At 30.5% G+C, this 17,370-nt stretch overlaps 2 protein-coding genes across 4 annotated transcripts; one reads left to right on the forward strand and one right to left on the reverse strand.

Moving 5' to 3' along the window:
* Positions 1 to 1,244: 1,244 nt before the first annotated feature.
* Positions 1,245 to 7,590, reverse strand: LOC113872039. 3 transcript variants are annotated; one of them, XM_027509223.1, is made up of 9 exons: positions 7,451 to 7,590; positions 7,269 to 7,336; positions 5,725 to 6,207; positions 4,697 to 4,865; positions 3,392 to 3,668; positions 2,942 to 3,014; positions 2,772 to 2,862; positions 2,599 to 2,678; positions 1,245 to 2,186 (listed from the first exon to the last, which is right to left on the reverse strand). In XM_027509223.1, the coding sequence occupies exons 3-9, from the start codon at positions 6,079 to 6,081 to the stop codon at positions 1,935 to 1,937; spliced, it is 1,299 nt and encodes a 432-aa protein (XP_027365024.1). In that variant the 5' UTR covers positions 6,082 to 6,207; positions 7,269 to 7,336; positions 7,451 to 7,590; the 3' UTR covers positions 1,245 to 1,934. The 3 variants fall into 3 exon arrangements, with proteins under 3 accessions (XP_027365024.1, XP_027365023.1, XP_027365022.1); XM_027509222.1 differs by lacking the exon at positions 7,269 to 7,336 and having other exon boundaries at positions 1,281 to 2,186; positions 7,451 to 7,546; XM_027509221.1 differs by having other exon boundaries at positions 1,293 to 2,186; positions 7,269 to 7,473.
* A 7,325-nt stretch (positions 7,591 to 14,915) lies between these two features.
* On the forward strand, positions 14,916 to 16,355 carry LOC113870797. Its single transcript, XM_027507262.1, has one exon. It carries the CDS (start codon positions 14,916 to 14,918, stop codon positions 16,353 to 16,355), a length of 1,440 nt encoding a protein of 479 aa, XP_027363063.1.
* Positions 16,356 to 17,370: the final 1,015 nt, after the last annotated feature.

Raw genomic sequence — 17,370 nt, forward strand, 5'->3', positions numbered from 1 at the left:
AATTACAAACATTTACCACACATCATGAAATTCAAGTATATTTGAGGATTTTTTTATTGTATGATTTCCCTTCTAATTTGGATGTAATTGGAATATATCGACATGCCGACGAATATACAATAGATGAAATGTGCAAATAAAATATTCATGATAAATATAGTTGAATAAAGATATTCATGATAAGTTGATAATATTCCTCATATACCACATTTTTAGTTGGGTGCATGTTGCACCCATTCTAAGGTTGACATTAGACAACAACTTTTAGTATATAGAGTTTATCCTCTTAGAATTGGCATGTCTGGTTAGGAATTTAATATTTAGTCCGAAGACAATTCACAAAGTATTGATATGTTTTTGGTCAAAACAAAATATAGATTTTTTAAATAAATTGAAATAAAATACATTCCATCATATTTTATTTTAAATTAGTAAAAAATAAAATATAATCATTCCATTATACTTTATCGCGTCCTTTTCAATCAAACTAACCTTAAGCTTTTAAAGAAACTATGATTTAAGCTTTAGTCTTTATACCATCGTTTGACTTTTTTTTTATTATTAATCATACTTTTAAATTAAAGTAATTTAAAAAAAAAATCAATTTACGATATAAGTATTTTGATGTTTTAAAAAAACTGACCCATCACAAAGAATGTGTTAAAAAACATATATGTAGTGACATCTTTGAAATTGATCAAAGCAATTCTTTTTCTTCATCTAGGGTGTTTGAATTCATGTAAATAAAAGTAATGTATAAACGTACAGCTAATAGCGTTAAAGTAAACATAAATCCAGAAATATTTAAATGTGAATTCAAACTCTAACTGATGGTATCATTCCAATTAACGGAAACACAGGCAAGAAAGCAACCGAGGCTTCAAGTCCAGAGTTACTTCTCTGCTACTAATGGCTCTTTACATTGTTCTTATCATTACTTGATTTGAATTTGATTATCTAAGTGTATGTATTTAATGGGTGGTGAGACAAGCCAAAATGTCAATTTAGCAATGATGGCTTCATTGAAAACAAACTTGCACGATACAAGGTGTGACACTTCAAAGGATAGCTTATAAAATTCCCCTACCAACAATTCTCGTACAAGCATAGTTTAAAATATTTTTTAGATTAATTTATACACATATCTCAATTACATTTAACTATTTAAAATCAATTTTACCAAATTTAATTTTACTCAATTTTAAACTAAACGGACAGTGCATCAAATTCACAAACCACGTTGTAACCAAAAAGAAAAAATTGAACGCAGAAAAAGAAGAGAGTAGAGTGTCTTTGCCACATTCTATAAAAAGACTAACATTTACTACATACACGGAATGACACATCAAAGGACAGCTTAAATAATTCCCCTACCAACAAAAGATTATGAATCACATGAACGGCCTTAAATTGAAATTTTATTCATCGCCTCAATCATTATTTAAATACTACCATTTTAAAAAAATTCTTCAAATTTCACTGTTTCATGCGACAGTGGCCCAACAATTCTCGTACAAGCATAGGTTTCTTTGTTTCTAACGAGGAACAGGGGATGCCATACATGATACATGTCCATTGCTGTATGTATCATGGCATGAGAGAGTGTAATCTGCTCAAACTTGTCTGTACAATATGTACTTTATGTACAGCCAGACGCTTTTGTGATGCCAGCATTTAAGGAATAAGCTTATATATCATTTTGGTCCCCAAAAAAACAACTTTTTTGAAAAATAAAATAAAATCTCTATTTACTTTTTTGTTTTTAATTTTTAAATTATAAAAATCATATACTTTTAGTACTTGATGTGATGACTAACAAAATATTCTTTTTTATTAAATATAGAAACTAAAAATTATTAAAACTAAAATACAGATAAAACAGAAAAAAAAGTCATATTTTCAGGGACCAAAAATGTATTTAAGCCAATATTCTATCAACTTTGCACAGGAGTGTCTTCCAAATTACTTTCAGTTTGTTGAGAATCAATCTGACCTTGATGAGGAGCTGCAGATGATTGAACAGGTGGTACTGCCTCCTGGGAACTATGCTGTTGATTTGATTGAGAAGCTGATGCTGATCTTCTCCTCCACTTCAAAATCTCCATAAGAATAGAAGCTCCACACATTACACTTCCAAATCCAGTAAATGTAGCAAGTAAGATAGCTAGAACAGCTTGCATATGAACCTGCCATGCCAAATAAATATATGAAAATACATGATATTAGAAATATTTTGATTATGAAATTCTGACCAATGCTCTATCACCACAATTGAAAAAACACAATGAAGCCCACAACAATGCTATTATTAAGTACATTTGACTAGTCACTATCAGCTTTTAGCTCACTGATCATGGCTATATGCCTTTTAACAAAATTTTGCTAACATTATTTCATTTTTATAACTTGATCTTTCTTAGAATGCAAATAGGCCTTGAGAATTTCCAGAGGCAAGAAAAGTTGACAGAGAAAGGAGTGAAAGGGGTAAGAGAATCATCTACTTACTTGGGCCTCGGAGCATGGTCATTGGTCAGTCATATTTACCAAAAATAAGCACAAAAATGTTTTATAACTATGATTACAAAAAGATTTTCTTACCAATGAGTAGAAAAGATGTCCAGCCAGAACCACCAGACCAAACTGAACAGTTGCATAAACCCAAACATGATTTCTCCTCACTAAGAAAAATTTGGAGAAATTAAGGTAAATTGAATCATACTAAAGGAAGAATTCTAGTATACAGAGTTGTCTAAAAGTAGAAAAAGCCTTACCCATTGTTGTAGCTGTCATGCTTGCAAGGAGACCCAATATACAAGAAAATGGGAGAGACATGGCAATAGCACCAGATCCCATACCAGAAACCTGTCCATTGACCATCGATAACATCAGGAATTCACATGGACTAAAGGGGATATTATTTTCTAAGAGTAGCTATACTTACAAGAAGCTGCTCAAGAAAACAAAAGTAAGCCAGCATGTTGATAACAACAAGAATGGGAGCATCCTGCCAAACTCTATAAAAAAATTTGCTTAAGTTCTGTTGCGCCATGTTTGAAAACAAAAAATAAAACATAATAAAGTCAGGGAAAGGGGTAAAAATAGTTTGACTTGCTATAAATCCCAAAGAACTATGAGACCACTAAAATTGACATGAAGTTATTTATAGGTGTCTCTTGCAAGTTATGGCAAACTAGATGCCTTATGTCAAATCGAATTGTTTAGTCCTCTATCAGTGTAACTAACAATCTCCTATTATTATTATTATTATAGTCTATCATTGAAGCTTGTCCATGAAACAAGGCCTGCTGTGCTAAGCCGTAAAAAATTACTAAGTAGTCTATAAATTTTCCAAGAAAAAAAATTCAAGCACAGAAATATAATTTGCCCTTACCTGTATTGAGAAGTCTCAGCTTCCTGACCTCCCTGACCAGTTTGAACTCTTAAAAGGGTGACAGGTAGGTTTTGAACTTCTTGCTTGCACACATCACATGTTCTATTACCTTTAATTCTAAACCATTTGACTGCACATTCTTTGTGTGCCAATGAAAGCTCACCTTTGCAGCTGCACTCCAATTTAAGAGTCTCAGCACCTTCTCCCAATTCAACCATACAAATTCTACACACAGCTTCTTCTTCGGGAATATCTTCACCACCATCCTCATTTTCAACTGTACCAGAATATTCAGATGCACAAGTCGGTTATTGAAACTTGAAAGAACTTAATCTAGAGGAGCCAATAATTGATGTCTTCAGAAATGGAAATTAGCAGTACTACCAAAGCCACTAGTTAACCCTGAAAAATAAGTTTGTGTAGATTGAACCAAAGAGAAGATAATGCAACTTAAATATGAGACAGGATTCAATATATTCGACCTTCAATCCTGTACACAGATGAAACATAATAGCTGAAACAGTTAAGATAGTTAAAGCAGGAGATTAATAGTGTGTTTGGATTGACGTCAAATCCATTCTAATGTTGATCCATTTCAATGCAATAAGTTATCTTTCACGTTAAAATATGATTTAATGTGATTTTATGGGCTTTCCAAACATGCATTAAGCTGAAAAAGGAAACGGATAATAAATAGAAATTAATAAATAAGAAAAGGATGATGACAAGTGAGCAGGAGAGTTATGAGCTTAGTAGAGATGAATTAGGCTTTGGTGGATTAACTTAAATTTTAGGCAAGGAAACATGTAACAGTTCCAAAATAGTTGTGTCAGTAATAAAAAACGATCACTAGTATTACACATATAGAAAGCAAATTGTTTATTGTATTTTAGTCAGTGACACAAGCTTACTACAATCTTTAAAGAGCAATGCTGGTAATAAACAATATACGCTTTTTAATACACTTAGTTATTAGATGAATTTTCATGAGGGTCTCGCTGAAAACATGGACCCATTATTCTCTTTTCACTGGGAGCCACATGAAATTCACCCAATAATAGAGTATATCGGAAAGAGTTTGTTAAAAAATGAGTTGTTTGTCAGCATTTGTCATTTTGAAATTACTTGGAACTGAGCATTAGCAGCCATTTTCAGTTCAGTTGATAGTCGTAATGATTATAACCATCAAAATTCATTCCATCTCCAAGTAGTATACTGTTTGGTCAAGATAAGCAAGCAAGAGGTTATTGAAGATTCTAAGGTTAGCAGATCATTTATAAAACAAACGTGAAAAAGAAATCTTACCAGTATCATGAGTTGGAGATGTCATACATGTTCTTGTGGCAATTTTCTCATCCAATCGTGGTGTGGTTGGAACTACACGAAACATGCTACCCGTCACAGGTGAGCTACCTTCTTTGTTAAGCACAGGGACTGAACGGGAACGATGAATTGGTAATTGCACTCCTTTCTCCTGTAATACGAAGGAAGTGTAAATCAGCTATAATCATATAAGTGAGTAACAAATTATACAAGAGCTACCAAAATGTCTAATGATGATTTGGAAAGGTAAAAAAGAGCATAAAAATATATAATAGTGGAATTTTTATATTATAGCATTAACATATCAAATTAAAGTATTGCAGACTTCAGAGTAACTTAAAGAAAGGGATAGAGCATTGACAGACCAGCAATTAAAAAGATGCATATGACTGTACGATTTAACGCATGTATCAGATTGATATAAGTGAAACCCATACCAATATTGGAAATATTGATGCCATACTACACAATCATGATTTCATCACTAGATGCCTAGTGGAAACAAACAAATTGGCTGAGTCAACTCCACCAAAAGCAAATTGAAACTATCATTCAAAATGTTGATTAAAAGGGAAGCAGGTGTTAATGCTCATTGTTCTGTGCATGAAATCTGTGAAGTGTACATATAGGTATTAATGGATATTAAAGCATCATTTTACGATGGTGCCAAGACATACTTGACAGATTCACACATAAGGGCCTGTTGCAATAAATTGAAATATGATAGGAAAATTTTTTAACTGATAATGTGAAGCAGAACCATTGCTGAAAGATTCATCTCCACAATGATGTCACACTTACATCTGATTGACAAATTTAAGTTCAGGTAGTTTATTGACTTTTACACAGACAGATATTTCGGAAAGGAAGTAAGATATATTCAACAACCAAGAAAAAAACTGACATTGTTGGAGAACAGCACATGCAAACAATCTCCATTGTCAATGTATGTAAATAGTTAAACATAATAATTATAAGGTTTATACAGCAATAGTTGCCAGGATACTCACAACAGCTGTTGCTGTATAAGCAATGTTCCCTCCATGTACAGATTCTGGATTCGAATGAGCAATTGGGGTGACAGGTAAGGATGATGTTTTCTTCCCTCTAGGTGTGATAAGAGATAATGTCCTTGAAAGAAGAGGCTTTTTTGGTGCCACTGTTACTGATCCTTCAAGTGCTAGGAATGCAGCCTTTTCAATCTCAGAATTTGTGTTGCGAAACTTAAAACTGAGTTTGGGAAGAAAGGTTTTAATAGTTGGTCTATTTTTGGATGTGGAGGGGCCAGGGGATTCCTTGCTTCTTGGGAAACTAGGACTCGGACAGGGGGAAAAAATCACTCTTCTTGGAGGTGGAGTTAGAGGCATGTTTATTCTCACAAAATCTTCTCTTGTTTCCTCCTGTGTTATTCCAAGTATTTCCAAGGTAAGATTTTTCCTTGTTCCATGTTGTCCACTTGGCAGTTCCTCTGTTATTTCCGATGATGCTAGACCCTAATAAACAAAGAAGAACAAGAAATACTTACTTCAAAGTAGACAAGGAAAAATGTATACTCATCAAACTTCAAAGTAATTCATCTTATAGTTAATACACAACAATATCAGAAACATGTAGTTTAATTGAAGGATACATTGTTGACAAATTTCGTTCTTTGCAGGGTTTGATGATACAAATGATGTTTGTGCTGGCATAGGGGTGATATGCAAAGTAGATTGGCATAAAGTTAATGTGAATTCTGATGATCTCAATAGTTGTGTAGCTTCACAAGAGGGCTATGTAAGGCAGAACCATAAAAGTTTCCAATCAATTGGTATTCGTTAAAATTTCAGAAGCTTTCACAAATCTAAATTTGGATACAAATCATTGTGACACAAGCACCATACTACTGAAAATCATTGGAAGATATTTGGGTGCGCACGGTTTTGCTGATGATGAGCAATTGAAGCTTTGTTTCTCGAGAAGTAGCTTACTTTGAATAGAATCACCATCGAATTCTTTTAGAACAAATGAGAGTCAATAAGAATATATAAATTTGAAGAGAAACCCCTCTTCGAAAGATAATTTGAGGATCATACAAATTTTAATGTCAATTATATTCCCCAAAATTGCAAGAAAAAACTAATTTTGAACTGGAAAATACAAATTACACAATTGAGAGCCTGAAACATCAGAGCAAGATAAAAAATTATAGACCAGGGAAACATTGCTCTAAGTATCTGGTCTACTGTGTTCAAATTCAAACCTGAGGGACATTTAAGCCTCTTAAATCGATTCAATTTCTACTTAGGAACAAATTCCTGTCCCTTCTATAAATTCAAGGGCCACACATAAGTATGCTGGCATATTGTTAAAAACTATAGATGGAAAAATGCAAAATCAATTAGTCATGCATGAACACCTGAAACAAGAAAGGTTATGATCAAAGATAGATAAACAAAAGGCAATAAAGTAAGGCCAGAAAAAAAAATACACCCACAAGCTTCAACTAGTCAAGAAAACAAATATACAATAGTGTTAATCCAAAGTAAGAAAAGAATAGAGACAACTAGGGGACCTTTTGAATTGGGATATGAGCACTATTTTCAGTAGTGTCATGATCTTGGTCATCCTCCTTGGAAAAGCCTGTGGTTTGAGTTGCCATGATCAGTGGACCCACCAAACCAAAGACAATTTTGAGCTGAACAATGGAAATTGAAATAAGTGTTTATTTTGGAGGAAAGAAAGATGAAACCTTACCCTGATCATGGGAGATAGAAATTGCCTGAAAAGAAGTGCAGAGAGAATATAGTAAGGAGTGGAGAGGAGAGGCACCATGGAGACAGGTTGTGGTGTAAGCTTGAAGCAGACATGTTGCATATTTTCTTAATTAAATACATAATACATGTCATTCACATTATTATGATATATGGTTGGACGGCTATAACATTTCTCATCATTATAATTATTATTTTCTTTATTTGTCATTCGAAGTCAAATAGGAAATAGAGAATACTCACTTGCTATATCTGATCTCAGCTTTAAATATTCATTAAGTTAGCAATCAATGTTAGTTTACCAAAAACTTTTATCTATTGATGAATTTCTCTCTTTTTTTTTTTTTGTTTATATTTTATTCAACTACCCTCCAATGACGCACTAACATCCAAACCTTGTTTTTAAAAGGGGGACGAATGACGACAGCATGATGTTTTTGTTTTGTATATTACTATAACACTTTTAAAATTTTCTTTTCTAACTATTAAGTGAATTACAGGAAATACATTCTATATTTTATTCAATAGTGTTTTTAATATCATCCATGTTTTGAATTTAGTGATGCTGATAAAAAATTTGTGAGCAATATTTTTTACCAAAAATTAAAATTGTTAATTTAAAAAGCTAATTTAGAGTTAAAAAGTGTGGTCTACATTTTAACAGGCACAAGAAGCCAAATAAACAGCAATAAGTAATATCCTTGACAGCTTTTAAATTTGATGGACGACATTCTGGTTTATAATAAATGTGTTTCAAGTGGAAAGCTGAAATCCAAAGTCAAAGTGTTGATTGTGTTCTTTTATTATCTGTGGTCGAAGACAGGCATTTGGCAGATATGCACTCAAGTGCAAGTAGACTTACCCCAATAACAACGTGATGCTGGATAGTGATTTTAAATTGACTTTTATCATATAAATATCAATGGTTCGAGCTTTATCTTTCTAATTCTTTCATTTTATTTATTTAAAAAATACTTATTTTATTAAAAGTAATAAAATATAATTATATATCATAAATTTATATTATACTCTGAAAATATCAATAATAGTAAAAGGTCAAATTGATACTTTATATATTAGAGTTATAACTAATAATCAATAAAAATTATGATAAATTAATATTTAAAGAAAAATATTAATTTATACCCTTAAGCAGTGGTTAAAGAATTAAAAATAAATTTATAAATTAAAACTCGTAAAAGTATACTTAATCTCATGATTTTTGTTACATTTCAACATAATTTTTAAGAAAAATTTTCTATTTATTAGTTTTTTAAAGGTGTCTTGATGATACTATTTAGCAAAATTTGTACAATATTGAATTTAATGAAAATTTATATACAGTAAATTTTTGTTAAAAAAATATAAAATTTAATATAATTTAATGCTCAATTTTTAATAAAAATGTTATTTATTAAATTTTCTGAATACAATTTGGAAAAATAGATATAAAATACTTAATTTGATTCTATCATTTAGAATTTTATGTTTTAAAAATAAATCTATTGTTTGACAACAATTGACATCGATATTCATTGTCGAATATAACAGAAAATGTTTTCCAAGATTAAACTATTTGGAGTTGTACTACATTGCTGCTGATTTTTTTATGCATATGAATGATTTTCTGTCATTACAAATTTATAGTCAATGAAAACATTTTTAATACATCTTTTTTTTATTTACAATTTTTTTTCTTGATTCCTCACTAATTACACTTTTTTAATTTACTTCAAAAGAATTTCTGAACATATATTTATGATATTTTTTTTTAAATTGCTGGAAACCGATAAATTGATGAATAAAAATGTATATTTTATATCAAAATGAGGTTTAACATTTTTTATTTAAATATATTTTAATCTCTCAAAAATTCACAAATTTTTTATTATGTACTTTTTTAAAATTTTAAAAAATTCATAATTTTTTCTATTCTACGATAGTCCATTTTGTTTATTTTTTCGATTTAGTATCTCTAATGATGAGCTTTATTTATTTAGCCTCTCAGAGAATTAAATAGAAAACTTATTGTGTTTGTGAGGACTGAATGAAACATTTGTGATATTTAAATAAACTAAATAGTAAATTAAAGATATTTGGTGATATTTAATTAAATCAAATAAGAAAAAAATTACAAGAAATTTATTAGATAAAGGAAAATATATTATGAAGGTCCTATTTTAAAATTTTAAAAAATAAAAGATCAAATACAAATAATTATTTTTTTAGAAACCATGAGTTTTTTTTTTCAAGATTATATTTTACGAGGTGTTTTATGTTTAAAGAACTGAAGAATAATCTTTTCCTAAATTGTTAATTGACACTAATTAATTTGACTCCATATTAATATATTTTCCCCCTACTTTTTTTAATTTTTTAAATCTTCGGTGTCTTGTATATTTTCCTTTTATTTAGGTATAAAAACAGGTGAAATTCCTCGATAGAAGTTTATCATTTAGTGTATATCAGATTAAAAACAAATAAATCTACATTTTTAAACAAATAATAATAATTTTGTAGTATAATTTTTTTCCCTAAAGAAGTGGTAACACGCCAACACACACCAAATTACACTATAAGTCTAAAAAAATTAATCTCACAAGAATCCAAATTCAATAATAAAAAAAAAAAGTAGAAATAAGAAGAGAACATAAAACTGATAATAAAAAAAAAATCTCTAAACTTAGTTTAACCAGAGAATCAACATAAGAATTCGTTTTTCTGCAAACATAAAATAGTTTCACAGAATCGAATACATTCCAAAGCATTTCTATTACTACATATTTGTAACATAATATTTTAAAATTATATATTTATTTTATTTAAATACTTCAGATTATTGACTTATATATAAGTTATAGGCCATTAAAATTATATATGCGCTTTTTTATTTGTTGAAAAAATCTTATTGTAATGTATAATTTGAATATGTTTTTATGCCATATGTCAAGTCTAAAAAAAATATTTTATTTCAAATTTTTATGGATAAATATTTTAATTACATAAACGTAGTATTAAAAAAACATATTATATTTGTAATGTAATTTCTTTTAATAAAACTTAGTACTTTTATTTTCTTAATTTTACTCTTAACAATTGAGATTAATATATATTTTTAAAATTTCCTATATAAAATAAAAAAATTGAATTATTGATTAATAAAATGGCCACATTAAAATAATAGAGATGTACTTTTTGTTAAATTTAATTAATATCTTATTATACTACTGATTATACTAATTTTTGTTTGATGAAACTTTTAAATATGTTAAATTCAAACTTTAAATTTAGAAATCAAATTAAATTTAAGTCTTCTAAAGCTTAATATACAAACTAAATTTTTTAAAGAGCAAAATAATCATTTATTCAAATATATTTAATAATTATAAATTGCGCAAATCACAGGTCATTACAGTAATATTTAAGTGAAATCGATGGCATGCTTTATGCATAAGTACAAATAATTTTGTTTTTTTCTTTATTTTAATAAAAGTTTACATTAACTTGTTTAGAAAATGGAATAAAAAATAAACATACTGGAGATTGCATATTCGCTGATCGATTAAACGTTGACCAATGAATGATTAACAATCATATATTGTTCCGCTAAATTTACAAAGCCAAAGGCAACGAGGAAAACCAAAAAATTAGCCCAGGTATAAATTAAAATTTGGTTTATATTTATTTTATTGTTTTAAAATAACTAATATTAATTTAATTTTTAAATATCAATATTATATTAATTTTTAATAATAATAAATGACATCTACCTATTCATTAGTTTAATTTTCAACAATAAGAAATAATATTAATTTAAACATTTAATTTTGCTGTCTGAATTAAAAGTAATATTGATATCACTTTTCATAGTTAAAAGAATGATTCCATACCATTTTTTTTTATTTTAAGAATTAAAAAACATATTAATTGCGCTTGTTTTAATTAAAATTTATTCAGAAAAACCTTTAAAAAAATTAATTTTTCTTAAAATATTAAAGAAATTCAAATAAATATGGAGACAATCCTATTCAAATGAGATAAGACCATTTTGGACAGATTTAAATTCTTTGACAAAGTATATTAGAAAATTTAACAATAATATATATATATATATATATATATATATATATATATATATTGATAATTTTTAAATCAATAATTATAACCTTATATTTTGCTATCTAAATGCAGCCTTATCCTTTTTAGAAGAACCAAACCAGAAACTAAACCTTTATTTGGCTTCAGTTTGCTCATATGGTTATTTTGAAGATCAAACTAGAGTAAATTTTAAATTAAAATTAGCTATTAATTGGGTTTCGCTTTTGATACTAGGGTTAAATTTCAAATTGGATCGGCCATTATAAGCTACCCACTGGGGATAAAATATTTTCAAGTTCAGTTAAGCCAGTTTAATTAACTTATTAGTTAATAATTTAATATCCTAACTCAGTCTATTGTTGTTTACAACCCAAATAACCTGGTTCGTCAGTTTAGTTTTCCTTTTTTTTTTAAAAAAAATACTTTACAATTACATTACTAATACAATAATTAACATGTATAATATATTTATATAAAATTATAACTATCGTACTCTTATATTAACACTTTGTATATCATATTTGATATTAATGTATTATAATTAACTTGATGGAGGAGATTACAAATCTGTTCTAGCCTTAAACTTCTTTATATATTTTAAATATGAAATTCTAACTCATATTTTAAAAAAATGAAAATCCAAATAAATAAGGTACAAATATTACAAAATAAAAAAAAATGGACGAATGATTGTGGGTAAGCCAATTTCGGATTAAATTGAATTAAGCTAAATTATGATTAGGTCTGAATTTTTATAACTCAACTCACACTATTTATCAAGTTATTTGGATCAATCCCTTAAAATCGTTTCGTTTTGATACTTCTAACCAGTGTAAATCCATTACTTGAGAGATTGTAGAAATGAAAGAATTTGAGACGGGATTTCTCTAAGACGTGGGGTTAATGGACTCTCCATCAACCTGTAAAGCATGAAAAGAAAAAGTCTTTTTATCAACTCTTTACCTCATTTGGCTTGATAAAAACAAAGATGTAATGACTAATGAAATGGAAAACCTGTACATAAATGCTCATAATATAACTCAAATAATGCAGCGTAATTTTGATCTCCTTCATACCCATTTAGTTTGGCATCATAGAGAACAAAAATGGATGAATAATTAAAATGTTCAAGGGAACCAAACCCTAGTCAAACAGGATTGAGTGGACTCATTAAAAATGTATCAGGACGATAGTTATGTGATTTACTTGGCAACAATGATGAATATAAAAAGTTTAAGTTATTGAGGCAACAAAAGTTGAAGTCAGACACCGAAGTAGTTTGTATAATTAATTACAATCATCTTACTTAACAAACACTGGGAGCAAATATTAAACTAATTAAGTGACATTAAATGTAGTATTACCAAACACTGGAGGCAATTTATACAAATAATACATATATTGAGCATGCCAGTTCGGTCTATGACTTTCAAACGGCGTGTAATGTATTTTACAAGCAACTCCATTGCTACTTCGAATGCGTTGAAGTGATTCATCTCATTAAAAGTAACATAAGTCAATTTCATGAATTCGAGGCTATATATATGATTTGTAGAAATTTAATAATTAGTGTATATCATATTTGGAGAGAAGGGTATTTCTGTGTTGATCTCTTGGCTAAGTAAGGCATGGTTTGACAACATAAGTTTGTTCTCTTGATATTTTTTCCTTTAGAAATTACCCTCTTCGCTTTTTGCAAACTCTATACAAGTAGCATTCTTTAGAAGTAGCAAGTTCACATTTCTCTCTTTTTCTATTTAGTAACAAGAAACACTACCCATACATAGTTAAGTAACTCGTAGAGTTTTTTTTTCTTCAAAATAATTAAATAACCTTTATTATTAATTTGTATGAAAATGGCATATCAAGAAAAGTTAAGAAATTTGCCATCAAACGCTCTAAGGTGAAGATACTGAATAATTTATATGGGAATAAACAAAAACTAAAATTGAAACAATAAAATAATATGTAAATGACCCAAAAAAGAAAAACTACACGTATTGGTTAATTAGAAGGGATGAGCACTGAAACTATGGGTAGTGTTGAGCATAACTCAAATTGGAATAGTATTCTTTATGATACATTTAATCAAAGCAGTTGTGGACATTATGGGTTTGCTAATGAGTTCAATCATGCAATTAAGCACCTTATTTATTAAATTAGTCCACTAGTCAATTTTTCATTATCAGCCGTTCGAGTTCGGAATAAAGGTGTTTCAAAAGCATCATGCATCAGGTGTATAATGGTCCTTTTTTCCTTTCTTTAATTAAATAAAGTTTCCGATTCTGCAGTGTACAGGGTGTACTTGTATTTCTTCCCGATAATATAGTTTGCCAAATTTCTTATTTCATTTACTGCGTACGGTGTTAATCATCCACTATGGTGCTGCATAGATGAATACGACTAATCTCATGTTATTTTAACTTAGATAAAGGCACGTCGTTAAAATCAGTTTAATAATTTTCAAAGTTCAAAATCAAAATTTCTTCATGCAACTATTTGCTAAAGATAAAGTTACATTATTATATATAAATAATCTATTTATAGGACCGATGTAACTTGTCACTACAACAGAATCGTTTGTGTTCTAAAACACAACAATATTCCCTTCAAATAGACTTTAGCCATACGAATAAATGTCGATACAATTGATAGATAACAAAATTATTATTATTATTATCATTATATGCAACTTTCGATTTGAAACATCGTTAATAATAATAATAATAAGACCCGCATCCACGTTGCGATGGAGTTCGAGCTTGATTCTTTCATTACAACAAGTTATCGGTAATTGCATAAAATGAGAATAATCCCATATTTTTTAAAACTAAGCCCCTTAAAGAATCTTTAAGCTACATCTTTTAAGAATCTTTTTCGAGTGTATTAATGCATCTTAAAGCCTAAGCTAAAGGATAAAAAAGAATGTTTATCATGTTTTATTATGATCTCAATCACTTCTAAAATTATGAAAATTTTTAAACAATTAAATAGTTACATACTTTATCTATCATGTTCCGTAACACAAAAAGGAAGTTCCATATGATGCCACGTAATCCTAGGAAACACATCACAAAAAATCGATTCATGATTCATGTTCTGTTCTACACTATATGTTCCCCGCCCTAGGTCCCCTCTTCACTACACTTACCCTTCCCTGCTTCTTTCGTATTCTTCTTTATCATTATCCACCCAACATGAAGAAGGTTCCAAGGAGGGTCTGGTCAATGAATGAGAATCACTCTTCGTCCAGGTTCTACATTCCCTCTTTTCTCTTCCAATCCTCTTTCATTTCTTCAGTTTGAAGACTTTGCTCTTCTGGGTGCTACCAATTTTGAAGAGCATTTTCCATGGATTCCAAGCATTCCAAGTTCCACGCGCTTAGCGGCTCCATAGCGAAGCACGTGTTCTTCCGCGTCTTGTTTCTTGTCTCTGCTGTTTCCATCGTTTCTCTGATCCGCGTTATACCCACCATTGATCTGGGATCTTTGACTCCCAACACCTACGTTGACTGTGTCGAAGATTCAGATTCTGACAACGTCACTGTCACGCCCGGTTCATACTTGTTTCAGAGCCGAATCCTCAACACCTTCTGGGGTTCCTTTGACAACATCACCTGCAAAAAGCACATTAATTTGACTTCCATTGTTGTCACCGAGTTAATGGGTCAACGCCTTTTGAATCGTGGCGCAAAAAGTCTATGCCTTGGAGAAGGGTCACCAATGGCTGTCTCCACAATGCAACGGTTGGGGTTCTCCAGTGTCAGTGGTGTTCACAAGGACCCCTTTGTCTCCTTCAACCAGAGGAAAATCGTCTGCCACCTTGAGTACAATGATGGTTCGTTTGATTTCGTGTTCTCCAAGGATGTGGACAAGGTTTCTGTCCCTGCATTGATGGTGCTTGAGGTTGAGCGCATTCTTAAGCCCGGTGGAATCGGTGCCTTGCTTGTGAGTTCCACTGATTTTTCTGCTACCCCTGTGTCTTCATTGTTGAGATTTTCAAGTGTAGTGCATGTTGGTTATGTCAACGAGCTTAGTCTTGTGGTTTTCAAGAAACGATTTGAAAATGAAAACACAAGTTCCCTTTTTTATCATCATGGTCTTCCGGCTGATTGTGCAAGTGTTACATTCACCAAGCCTCTGGTGGAGTTGATGGAGCCTCTTGTGGAGGAAAGGCCACTTCTTGAGTTTGAGAAAAGGATCTCCTATTTGCCCAAATTTGTGGATGTTTCTAGTAGGAAGAGGTTGGTGTATATTGATATTGGGGTAGGGGAGTTGATGGATGCAAATGTCACTGATTGGTTCCCACCATATTATCCCATAGATCAGAAAGCTTTTAGTGTGTATTTTGTTCATTACAACGCTTCAGTGTTGTTGTCCTATGTAAAAGGACCTCGTGTCACCTTTGTTTATCATCCGGGGTTGGCCCAAAAGGCTGAAGCCAATAAGGGTGTGGATAGGGACATTGATCCGTTTTTGGGGGAGAATGAGTTTGATTTCCTCGTGTGGTTCAAAGAAACTGTGCAATATGCTGATTTTGTGGTTCTAAAGATGAATGCAGGGCAAGTTGAAATGAAGTTCTTAAGGGATATATTTGAGAGTGGAGCTGTATGCTACGTGGATGAGATGTTTCTTAGTTGCTCAGATAGTGGGGATGGTATAAGTGAAAGTATGAACAGGAGAAAACATTGCATGGATATTTACATGGGTCTCAGAAACAATGGTGTCTATGTTCATCAATTGTGGGATACTAGGTTGCATCAAGAGCCTCAAGTTTCATATGTACAGTGATTGCGCGTGAGAGAAATTGTCTCTGCTTGTGTGTTTGATGTATTGGATAACAGAACTATGTAGTGTGTGGTGTTTATTGTCTATCAAGGAAGTAGTGTACTAATGCAAATGCCATGAACATCCCCATAATTTATAAATAAGCAACCATACTCATTCTCATCTACAAAATATAATCACTGTGTGCAGCTTGGTTTTTCTTTTCTTTTTCTTTATCTTTTAAAATGTTTTGGGGTTTAATGACAAGTAAAAGTTGCCTGGAATCCTGGATCATAACTATAGCTACAAATTTTAAAATGAAGGAACCAATTTCAATAATGGAACATGAATCGTTGCCATACTTATCCACCAAACGTTGTAAACTTTGTCGTGAGCATTACGAATGCACTTTTTAACATATTCATTTGTTATTATTAAAATTTATTAAAAATATAGAATAATAAAAAAATTATTAAATCATAAGTGAGATAAATACAATTTTTAAAACTTAAGAATAAATTTTCAATTAAAAATAATAACATTTAAAGTTATCAATACACAAAATTTTATCTTTTCAATACAAATTATATATATATATATATATATAGAGAGAGAGAGAGAGAGAGAGAGAGGTTAGTGGCGTCTAGCTGATTAGTACGTAGCAAATGTGGTGTGCATATGCTTGTTGTCGGGTCGTACATTATTCATTTGAGAACAGTGGATCCTCTGCGTACTTTGAAGATAAATTATTGGGGGCAAGTACAAAGAGCAGCGCATGGGAAGTAATTTAAAGGTGCTTAACCAATTGTTAGTAAAACATGTGAGGACTTATCCTCACAGGGCCTTTTGGGACCTTAAAAAATGAGCCCAGACGTACTTTGCAATACCTTTCGTAAAAATGTATGCTGAGTGACGTGTTTGTGAACATAAAAGCTATTCAATAAATCAATTTCCTAACCAAGATACTCTCTGAATAAACGATGTATATGCTCTAAACATGCGTCTCAATTCCATGCCATACACATGCCTTGGTATATAT

Source organism: Abrus precatorius, unplaced genomic scaffold (genome assembly GCF_003935025.1).
Source record: "Abrus precatorius isolate BTA unplaced genomic scaffold, Abrus_2018 Scaffold7, whole genome shotgun sequence".
Lineage (NCBI taxonomy): Eukaryota > Viridiplantae > Streptophyta > Magnoliopsida > Fabales > Fabaceae > Abrus > Abrus precatorius.